Source organism: Columba livia, chromosome 5, assembly GCF_036013475.1.
Source record: "Columba livia isolate bColLiv1 breed racing homer chromosome 5, bColLiv1.pat.W.v2, whole genome shotgun sequence".
In the NCBI taxonomy this organism is placed as follows: domain Eukaryota; kingdom Metazoa; phylum Chordata; class Aves; order Columbiformes; family Columbidae; genus Columba; species Columba livia.
Genome location: NC_088606.1, coordinates 61,637,423 through 61,649,442, shown reverse-complemented (window position 1 = coordinate 61,649,442; position 12,020 = coordinate 61,637,423). Strand labels below are relative to the sequence as shown.

The window sequence follows — 12,020 nt, the reverse complement described above, 5'->3', positions numbered from 1 at the left end:
CCAGAATAGGTGATATTTTGATTGATAACAGTTAAGAGCTGATATGTCTGATTATATTGCAACTTTCTCATCTTAAGTGTTGTTTCCCGTTGGTTCATCACTCATACTGAGCAATTTAAAATATTAAAAAAGAGATGATTGGATATGAATTAAAGCTACAGGAAGATGGAGCTTTGAGGGTGCCTGTTCAGTAGACATTTGAAGCAAATAGAGGTCAGAATGTGCCATTCAGAACCTGTAGTACAAACAGTAAAAGCGTCTTACCATTTTAATTCTTATTGCCTGTTTAACGTTGAATTTCTTGCAGCCATGTCCTTGAATAACCATTTCTTAACTAAAATGACACAATTTTGTAGCCAGTGATCCATGACTTTAAATATTTGGAAGGGCTATTGATTCACCGAACTGGAAGAAATTGAAGATGTTGAGGCATATTTTCAAAAGTAGAATGATGATAAATTATATTTGATCATGTATATTCTTTACCATTTAAATAATAATGTTTTAAAAGCTAAGTGCATGTAATACAGCATTGTTTATCTACAATAGCCTGGTAGCGGTAGTGCTTAAATCAGCTACGTGTAATATTACGAGAGGTGGTAGCACCTCCTCTTGTTCCCATGTCTGGTCCTCTGCATGTACCTATGTCTGGTGGTGGTAGTCCTTCTCTCTAGGTAAATTGTCCATAAGACCAATGATTCCATCAGCAAATTATCCAGAAAATGCCATCAGTGCGCATGGTGACATTTGTGCCACTGGTGGTTTTGTTGCCATTTCAGTGGTCTAATTAAATTGGCAGTTTTTTCTTGCGCCCGGCATCCTCACCCCCCTTCCTTTGGCACCTTAGCCCAGACCTTCTCCTTTTCTCTGTCCTTTTGATTGAATATCAAACGCATTATTGATTGCTCCTCTCCCACCCTCCTCACTTCCACTCCCCTCAATGTTTCTTGTTGTTGTTTCTCCTTTGATTGGCAGTATCATCCAGACAAACAGAAGGCAGATGTGCCAGCAGGAGAAGTGGAGGAGCGTGTGCAGAGGTTCATCGAAATCGATCAAGCGTGGAAAATTCTAGGGAACGAAGAGACAAAAAAAGAGTATGACCTGCAGCAGCGTGGTAGGTTCCTGCCAAGGAGCGCTGTAGTGGCAGCAGCTCTTTAAATAAGCGGGCTCTGGGATGGTATTTTGAAATGCTGTTTGTTGCTGAACCAAATGTTTCTTTCGCTCTTGTCCTACTTTCAATTGTGGATCCATTATTTATAGCTTTTGCTACACATACATTAGCTAGTGGAAACATTGAATTACTTCCAACAAAACATTAGGTGGCGTTATTCCTAATAATTTGAATGAATATGGAATTTGTACTAATTACAGACCTTGGCCCTTTTTTTTTTTAGTAAGGCAGCATCATTAATCATTCTTAAGTCTTAGACTACATTTTGTTGCGGTATCTTTGATTAATACCTTTATCTATTTATACCTAGTGTTCAGTGTGTATGGGTTTATAAGCACTTTAGAATCATTAAGATACGTTCTTTTTAGTTGTGTGTGTGTTATGGTAGCTTTCATAATTCATCTGTAGTCTAAACTAGTCTGGTTTATAAATAATATTCCGATATAACACATTAACTAGGCAGCTCCAGCATGCATTTCTTTTTCTACCTCTCAGAAATAGCTTCTTAAAACAGTGACAGGCTGTTGTGAGAAAGAAAGGGGGGAAATGTAGGTCAGGTCTGTCACACATGGGCTACCATTACATGAAGTGATAGGCTGTCTTTCTGCTCTGGCCTCGGGATAGGAGTCCCTCAGCCTTCCATTAGAACCTTCAATAAATGTATATCCACCCTACATGTTAATGGGGGGAGTCAATAATAGTGTCTTGCCCGTGGGGAAAACACTCAGCCGCGCTCGGCAGTAACACACTCGGGTCCGGCATTGACGTGCAGCCACCACCACTTCTGAACGTGGCTGATAAAAGCCCAGTGTCTCCGCAGCTTGTTATTGAATTCCCTGCCATTGTACCCTGGCACACCATCAGCCCTTCCTCTCTTGTGCTGATTTTTAACTCCCCTGCCGCTGCGGATACCAGAACTTTGAGAGACAAAGGCTTAGTCATTCTGGCATATAGGCATCACTGCAGGATAAAAAGAGGGATATAGAATTGTATATACCCAGTATGAATTCTCTAGTTAAATAGTCTCGTAATTCAGACTGTGTGTGGGGTTTGGAAAAGGGGGTGGAGGGGTGAAAACACAATAGTTGAATAAATATTTTAAAAGAATGGGAAAAAATTTGATCTTGTGCTGACTTGTTATGTAAACACTATTAAGATCAAACTTAAATAAATGTTCATCTCAAACTTATTTGTTTAAATGCCTGAATGTGATGCCAGAACAAGAATTTCTGCTGCTCAGTGCTCTCATCCTATTATACCCTTAGCATTGTAGCATCTGCTGCATCTTCCATTTTCACAAAAGTAAAAAAAGTTGTTTGTCTATTTAGTCAGCTTTACCTAAAGCTTAAATACGGACCATGAAGTTCCATTTTGCTTGGGTCAGGTTAATCCACTGAAGTCGAGAGCTTCATCAAGATTTAATAAGCTCCTTTGTTTTCCCATGGAACTTAAGGACATTGCTATAAATTAGTTTTGACAAAATCTATTCTGCAGTATTTTAAAGGTTATCTGTATTTCCTGAGATGATTTTTTTTCCCATCCAGATGGGTTCTTGTAAAAGCCATCTCAGGATTCTGTAAAAAAAGATTTGGTAGATGAAAGCAAATTGTACATTTACTTACACAGGTACTTGGTATGGTAATGGGATAGATGTATTTTAAAATAGAGGGTGCCATTCACACCCGCGTTTCAGACTTAAGCCACACGTACTATACGTGTGCAGCGTTGCTGCATTCTGGGCAGCACGTGTCTTGGCAGCAAAACGATGGGGAAATAAATTCTGGTTCTTTGAACGCCTGTCAAGTTGCTTCTGAAGTCATGATTCTAGACAAATGGGTGGACACTGCTGGAAAAGCTCACGGGAACAAAGGAACTGAGGCAGCGGCCAAGGGCAATGGTGATGAGACACAGAACCCCGGGAAGCGGCGTGTGGAGGATGCTGGTGTGTGCAACCACCTGGCAGCGCAAAGCCCTTCGCCCTGTCCTCTCTTCCCCACTTGAAATATTGTTCATTTGTATGTACCTTCTCACATTATACTAACCAAATGTTAATTACTTGCCTCAGAAACTCAGTGGCCAGAGAAGTTCTAAGCAGCTCAAATTTTGTGGGGCTCTGCATTTGTAATTGTGAGGTGGTTCTTTGATTATATGTTGAGAATAACAAGTGAATGTGCTTTTATATCTTAATACTGCTTTTCTCTGGAGATACCACAATGATCTCCTGCTACTTTTTTGTGCCTTCGCGCCACAGTTTTAAAGAGGAAAGGACAAACCTTGGGCCCTTTAGAGGTTTGGTTCAAATAGTAATCCAAGCCACTCTGGTCTGGAAATCTTACAAGAGCTGCCTTTTTGTGTGTTTTATCATTATTTTGTCCTATCTTCAGTGACATATAAAAATACCCTTTTATAATGGTGAATCTTTTGCTTCCAATCCCTGTGAAAAATTTGGGGGATGGAAAAAAAGCTGCATAACAATTACCTACTAATAGTGAACTTTTTTTCTCAATGTTTTTATTCTTTGAGATTTTTCCCATTCTTTGTTCACTATCCCATTTAGAAAGATGAATATGCAGTTAAAATCAAGTTTGACAGTAATAATTACCAAATTACCAAAAAATTTTCAGTGACTTTAGCTTGGAAAAAAACTGGTTTATGTTTTTCATACTACCCTGAAAGTTTGTGCTTTTATGTCACAATGTGAAAGAATAAGAAACTCTTCACAGAATCAGAGAATTGTGTAGGTCATCTAGATCAATCTCCTACTCAAAGCAAGTCCCCAGAGGTCAGTTGCTCAGACCTTCTCCAGCTCAGTTTTTAATATCTCCAAGGATGGAGATTGCAGAGCTGCTCTGGGCCGCCTGCTCCAGTGTTTGAACAACCTCATAGCAGAAAAAGACAAAACAAACAAACTAAAACAATGCAAATAAAACCCAAACCCTACCAAAATATGTTGTCCTTCTACAGAGTCACATACAAAACTTGTGCCTTTCACTTCTCATCCTTCCACTGTGTGCCTCTGAGAAGTCTTCTCTACACCCTCCCATTAGGTGGCTGTAGACAATGAGACACCCGTGTTCTTTTGGCCTCTCCTTGTGTGTCCCAACCCCTGACCATGCTGGCATTCCACTGGACTTGCTCCTGTATGGCAGCACTTTGTACTGGGGAGAGCAGGGGGTCCCCTGGTTCTCCAGACTGGGGAGCACTGCAGAGGAGGACTTGGGAGTTCTGGTTGACAACAGGTTGACTATGAGTCAGCAATGTGCCCTTGTGGCCAAGAAGGCCAATGGTACCTGCAGGGCATTAAGTAGAGCGTGACCAGCAGGTTAAGGGAGGTTCATCCTCCCCCTCTGGTGAGGCCGCATCTGGAGTTGTGTCCAGTTCTGGGCTCCCCAGCTTAAGAAGTACAAGGGAGGGAGTCCAGCAGTGGGCTACAAAGATGACTGGGGCCTAGAGCACCTTTCTTATGAGGAGAGACTGAGAGAACTGGGTCTGTTCAGCCTGGAGAAGAGAAGCTGAGAGGGGATCTCATCAGTGTTTATAAATACCTGAAGGGTGGGTGTCAAGAGGATGGGACCAGATGCTTTTCAGTGGTGCCCAATGACAGGATGAGGGACAGTGGTCACAGACTGAAACATAGGAGGTTCCATGTGAATATGAGGAGAATCTTCTTTACTTTGAGGGTGCCAGAGCCCTGGAACAGGCTGCACAGAGAGGTTGTGGAGTCTCCTTCTCTGGAGACATTCAAACCCTCCTGGACACCTTCCTGTGTGATCTGCTCTGGTGAACCTGCTTTAGCAGGTGGGTTGGGCTGAATGATCTCCAGAGGTCCCTTCCAACCCCAACCACTCTGTGATTCTGTGAAAACTGGACACAGGACTTCAGATGCGATCTTGTTAGGTGCTTTGAGTAGCAGCCCTGAAACTTTTGTGGATTTTGTTGACTTAATACAAAGGAACTGTGTATCTAAACAATCACATAATTAAGATAATTAATTTTACTAATTCATTTTACATTTTAATTTTTAATGATTGAATGGTTAACAGAAGGGTCACAATTTAAAATTAAATCAATATACTGGTGACTTTGATTAATTTCTGACACTAGATGTAGCAAATAATTCAAAGCTAGTAATGGAATTGAGACTAAAACCAGTTGCTTTATATATGTTTTTGGGCAGAGGGTGGAGAAATTTAAGAATTCAGGAGGTTTCCCGTGTATGGCTCCAGTGAGGTCCTATCTAGGGTAATATGTTTTTATGTGATAATGGACACAGATGTCCATAAAGCAGAAGTGTTTATAGGGTGGGGATGTAATCACCAGTAGGAGCTCTCACATCTCAGCACATACCGCCTTCTGATTTCCAATTCTTAGATTACATTTTTAGAAGAGTATTGCAAGTGCAGTTTTCATACATGAATGTGTATTCCAGCATCATTCTGCTTTTGGTCTGGGTTACAAGTCCCAACTGGAACTGCTGGTGTTCCAGCTTGTGCCTTTTGTCCCTGAGAACAAGAGGCTCCATCCTCTCTGTCCCTTTAGGCAGTAAGGCACAGCAAACATCTTTAGTTAGCCTAACGTAGCTCATTTTAAAATATCTGGCCGCTAATTCAGCTTTCACTGGCAATACTGATCTCTTTAAAACCTGAAAAATCTTGGAGGATGTGTCTTCAGTTCAGTTGCTACTGCAGGTTTAGAAAGAGAGTCGTACACAGGTGTGGTTGTAAATTAGGAAATGAAAACCCCAAGTTAAATCGAAGGTACCTCCTCCTGCCCCATTCCTCCCTGGTACAGTAAACTGAAAAATCTGGTTTGGAGATGGTCATGTTTCCATTAATCCAGCATCCCCTCCTGCTCCAGCAATCAAGTGATGATTCTCTATGAGACATCAAGGTACCTTATGTAATTTGGCAAACAGGATGCCAGAAGAATAACCTTACAAATCCACAGCAAGAATAAGCAGGAGAAGCAAGACAGAAGCCTACAAAAATGCTTTTAATAGCAACTAGACACCTTGAGTGCATTCTTGTAAGAAAGGAAAAAACAACCACCATATTTTAGTTGTTTCTTGGTAAGAAAATTCCTCTAAGTAAAGAAATGGGTTTTTTAACATGCCCATTAACTTAGACTTTTCAGCGTGCCAGGTTCTACTCCAAGTGACAGAAGTGTCTGTTGCTTCACTAGCTGTGGATTTTACGGCTATAGACCCTCAGCTAGTGCTGGAACAGGAGCCTTTGACCATGGTCTCTGAGGCAATTCTAATCTGCACTGGCTACAAGTGAAGCAGCAATTCTTTGTATTTTTTTTAGCTTTTTGCTTTGAAAATTCTCAACAGATGACTTTTTTATAATTTCAAATCGAATCCTTATTTTAGATTAATGCAAGACACTCTGGTAATTGTTAACAACCTATATAGCCTATTAGAAAAAATTAACTTGTGAAAACATGTAGGTTTTGAGTACTGTGATGACTGTTATACTGAGTAGATACTATGAACAGTATTTGTTTGAAAATATATATCTTGAACATTTTAAATTGTGTTTGTTTTTTTAAAAACTCAAAACTAAGAATATATGACTGATAAAGAGCCAGAAAATATCTTTAAAGTGTTATGGCTCTTTTTACTATTCCCATAAACTGTTAAAAGGGTTAAATTTCCATTTACTGCTTGCAACCCTTTCCCTAAAACTCAGCCTTAAATAGCCCAAGAAATATTTATTGTATCCTCAAGTGAAACTTAAATACCTTTCCTCTTTTACAATTTCTGAATGACCCAGCAAGGGCTCTAGTAAAGCTTTACTGAACCAAGCTGCTAATAGTTATTTAATGTTGTTCTGTAGCCTGAAAGAACCTCAGTAGATTTTTCCTTTTAATCTCTTTGAATTGCAGGCTCATAAACCTCTCTGATGAGCCTGCCAGTGTTTTCTCAGATCCCACAGTTGAGACAATGGAGCTGCGGAATCCTTTCACCTCTTGTTGTCAGACAAATCCAATAGATGGCAAAGCCAGGCAGGCTGGACTTCTTGGGAATTAACATTTGTTTTTCAAGTTCTGGTAGATGATCAGGTCTGCACAATATTCCCTGTATGTTCCGCAACATGTTTCAGTAAGTACAAGGCACACAGAGTTGTACAGCGCGAGCAGACGTCCCATGTAAGTCAGCCGACCACAGAGGTGGTGCTGGTAACAATGCCGCTCTTAAATAACTTCTTCTCCATCAAGGGAGTGAAAATCAGACAGCAGTTTTCTGCAGAGAACCACTAATGAGGAGTCCCGGCTGCAATAATGACGATGTAGATGAAATAAGAGCACAAAAAGTATTAAAGTCATTAAGCACGCCCTGTGAAAACCATTAGGTTTGTAGTGCTGCGTGTGAGCTCCCCAACCTCACGCTGGGCTGTGCCTCTCTTGTTAAATATGTGACTCAATCTGTTTCTGCTGCTTTAAGGTATATTAGATTGGGCCGTGCATTTAATAGAACTAAAAAAAACAAAAAACTTCGTCCAACTCTGCAAATGAAGTTGTTCTTGATTGAACTAGATAAGAAAATAAATGCAGTACAGAAAACTGAGTGACAAGAATGGTTACTGGATTATGTGCCAAGTTTGGAGACTTACTCAAGAGTACTAATGCAAAATTTGCATCTTTTAAGGTAACCAGTAAGACTCTTTCAGACTCGAGCACTAGACTAGGAATAATAACCTCAGTTCAGGCTGGGAACTGTGTGAGTGATTAATTTTGCCTGACATTATCATCATCATTATTATCATTATTATTACCATTTCAGTAATGAATTAGAAAATCTTGGCTGAAATTCTGTTTCCCAGGCTTCATATTGTATTATGTTTGGAAGAGAAGAGAGAGCAGACTTCTCCTCAGCCACCTTCTCCATTGCATCTCACCCGTTCTCTAAATGGTGGCGTATGGTCCGTCTGCTCTTCTTGTATTTTCTGCCAGCAGGACATGACCCAGCTCTCTACCTCCAACCTTACAAAACTTGACTTGAGTGAAATCCTGCTTTGTGAATTCCAAATAGGAAAGCCTGCTTTTTAACTCATTTTTTGCTACCTGTAAATGAAGCTTGGGAAATCTATTCTTCCTGCAACCGAAGAGACCATTTTCCTTTTCTTGCCAGTATTCAAAAATAAAACAAAAGGTGTAATAGAAAGCACTTGCCTTTTTCATACTGTTCTCACAGCTATAGCATTGTCATCTTCTACACAGTGAAGAACCTGCGGGTAGGTAGGTAGACAGATTTCATTTTGATCTCTGCTGGTTTTTTTATTCCTGAAAGAAGAGGATGTGGAATCTTGACTTCACTTGCTGGAGAAAAGGCCTCTGAGTGGTTTTGTGGCTGTTTTCAGGACATTCACCGCTCCTGCTCTCATATTTTGTAGCTATGAGAGTGTACCAGACCAACTCCAAGTAACATGAGAGGTATTTGGTGTGAGTTAAAACCATCTGACCTTTTATTTTGGGCATTTCACGCCGTTAAGTACTGTTCTGATCAGGCGCTAAGAAAAATGTCTCTGTTTTCTATAACTAAAACATTACCTATGGCTCTTGTAATTGAGAGCATCCGTCTTGCAGTTTGTCAGGGGAGGACCCGTTCAGCAGCAGTAAAGCATTAGATGTGAGCAGGTTAATTTGCTTTTAATTCCAACCTTTTAATTACAGAATAGGTGTTCAGCAAAGGTGACATCACAGAGGCTGTATTGATTCTGTCATTATTTGCAGTGTGTCTGATTTGCTTTAATCTCCTTCATTAAAACCAGTTTAGATGAGGCTCATTTTCAAGGATATGTAATGTACATTCCAGTGACAATTAGAACAGTCATTTAGTTGCAAAACGAAGACTGAGATTTAATATTTGGTGGTTGGGGGTTTTGTGTTTGTTTATTTGTTTGTGAGGGGGGATTTTTTGTTTGGTTAGTTTTTTGTTTGGTTTTTGTTTGTTTTTAAGCTGGCCTTAGATTTCCTATTTAAAATCCCAACATGTAAGTGTCAGCTCTTCCCTCTGCTACTTACACATAAGGATAGTTATAACATTTCCCTACAGCTACATTACATTAATGCTTCTACCTATAATACTCTACTCTTAAAACTGATAGAGCCCTAAAGGAAAACAAAACAAAACTCCAGAACAACATGTTGGTTAGATTTTGAAGTTAATTTAGATAATTAAATATAGAGAAAGCTGTGATTAGCTATTGCTAGGATTATACTTTCATAGTAGTCTTAAACTTCTTTGCAACAACTTACACTACTTTGCTATATGGGAGGAATCTTACTTTACGTAGTAGCTTGCTTTACGTAGTTATATATGAATATTCATGTATGTCTGTTCTAAGCCACTATTTTCCTGTTAAAAATCTGAGATGAACTTTTGAAGAGTAAGGTGGTTGCAATCAATTGTTGATAAAGAAGGAAATACTCCAGTATCTGGTGAGATTAAGGTTGGAGATGCGCAGTTTTGCTGGGGTGTTACTGGAGGAGGTACTTGCAAAGTCCCCTATTTCTGCTTTTCAGTCCAAAGAGCAATTAATGTAGAAGAAGCTGGGAACCATTTGGAATACCCTACAATGGATTAGGTTGGGCAATCCCTTGGGAATTAAAATAACATAAAATAATTTGGGTCTCTGACAGCAAGTGCTCAATAAATAGCTCTGAACAGGAAATTCTTTCACTGTCAATTCACTTTTCATAGAAAGCCGCAGACAACACTACATGCTGTAGAACGCTTAATGTTATTGAACTATAAAACTTGCTTAAAAACTCACTGATCCAAGAGAAGGAACGCCTACTTACTCAATAACAACCCGATTTAAACCTTAAATAAGCGCTGAGCTCCCGAGTCTTGCCAAATCTGAGGCTTTTCTGTGTATATGCTAAAGATCAGCTTTCAGGCATTTCTGGTGGTTTAAAATCCAGCATTTGGGGAGTTGGAGCTTCCAGGTGTCGGGCAGCAGCTTGGAGGTTTTGTGTAGTAAATTGTGTAGTAAGTTGTAAGGGGTTTATGTCTCTTTTTTTATATATATATTACCTTTAATGGCTTCACTTGTAACTTTGTTGACAAAAACATACATTGTCAAGTTAAAGAACTTGGTGTGAACTCCGTACATCATACGAATTGCAAAAACCAATTTGTGTTGCACAGTTTGCGTTGATAATTTCAATTGTATTGTACACTCTTCATTTCGTGCTGTACACAATGTTGGGAGAATGTCGGGGATCAAATGGCAACAGATCTCATGGGCAGAGGCCAGCACTGACCTTTCTTTGCTGAGAGATTGTTTATCGTAGAAGAACACTTGGACTGATCTGCCCTAAAAGTATTTTCATGTATCTATTGTTAGGAATATTGTTTTGCAGGAATCTTGATGGTGTTCTCACGCATAACTCTAACGTTTACTTGGTGCTTATTGGGCAAGGGGTTTATTTGGCTTCTCCTTTCTAAAGGAGAGCAGGTTGCCTAAGATTGTGGAGTCACCATCTGTGGAGATATTTGAGATATTTAAGACATGGCTGGACATAGTCCTGGGCAACCTGCCCTTGGTGACCCTGCATGTGCAGGGGTTTGGCTTAGGGGATCTTGAGAGTTCCCTTCTGACCCCAACCAACCTGAGATTGTGCAAAGTACAGCTCCACAGACATTCACAGTTGCAGCTTGTGGAGCTGTAGTTACAGCCAGGCTTTTAAAACATGTATCTAGCAAAACAAAAGTTTGCCCCTGATTACACATAATTGTTTGGGATGTGGAAAAGTATTGGTTTCAGTAGTGTCTTGATTTCAGTAACACATCTTTAGCATTTACTTCTCTTGACTCCAGTACAACATTTTCCAGCTTCTGCACAGATATGGAAACTAAAATTTTAGAGAATTGCATTTTGAACTGATAACATGATCTAGGTGTGACTCTCTAGTAGGGAACAGATTGACTGCTAGGTATGTAAAACTGTTAATTTATCAGGAAGACACATGGACCTGTACGTTACCGAGGTTGAACATATATAAAGGGTGAGTGTCAGGAGGATGGAGCCAGGCTCTTCTTGGTGACAACCAATGATAGGACAAGGGGTAATGGGTTCAAACTGGACCACAAGAGGTTCCACTTAAATTTGAGAAGAAACCTCTTCTCAGTGAGGGTGACAGACACTGGAACAGGCTGCGCAGGGGGTTGTGGAGTCTCCTTCTCTGCAGACATTCAAACCCACCTGGACACCTTCCTGTGTAACCTCATCTGGGTGTTCCTGCTCCATGGGGGGATTGGACTGGATGAGCTTTCGAGGTCCCTTCCAATCCCTGACATTCTGTGATTCTGTGATCTATCATGTTTTCTTTTATAGAAGAAAATCTGGCAAACAAATGGCCATTACATGCACAAATTTATCTGGAGGAAATGTCCTGGAATGAAGGTAGGAGTGCCTTTCATCTGTATCTTATACTGTTATGTTGTTGTATTGCAAGTTCTACATTTTTTAATATAGCTGTTCTCTGTGATTACCCGAATTGGAACTTCACTTTCTGTGATCCTTCTTTTGCATTCCTTCTCATCTCTTCCCCGTCCTGCCTGCAGTACCACTTCTCACCTTGCTCTCTTCTTGTAATATAATGGAGTATTTAGATTTCCAGCTTCTTCCCAAATCTTGCTCTTTCTGTGATGGTAGAACGCAAGTGTCTTCATACCGATTTTTTTCATCTGACAGTGTGTTACTCCTTTCCATTATATTACTCTCACTTTTCTCATTTACTTATTTTTTGAATGAATGGCTGAATTTTTTTTTTTTTTTTTTTTTTTTACTATTTTTTTTCTCAAGCTGTGAGGGGAAAATCTTATCTGCTTTCTTCTGGT

General features: G+C 40.0%; 1 protein-coding gene across 4 annotated transcripts in view; it reads left to right on the top strand.

Moving 5' to 3' along the window:
- DNAJC24 (DnaJ heat shock protein family (Hsp40) member C24) overlaps positions 1-12,020 on the top strand; it is a 40,648-nt gene that overhangs the window by 23,380 nt on the left and 5,248 nt on the right. For all 4 annotated transcript variants that reach the window (XM_065065444.1, XM_021279823.2, XM_065065445.1 and 1 more), the window contains exons 3-4: positions 976-1,114; positions 11,515-11,583. In XM_065065444.1, coding sequence (XP_064921516.1) covers positions 976-1,114; positions 11,515-11,583 — 208 coding nt within the window. The remainder of the gene's footprint in view (positions 1-975; positions 1,115-11,514; positions 11,584-12,020) is intronic.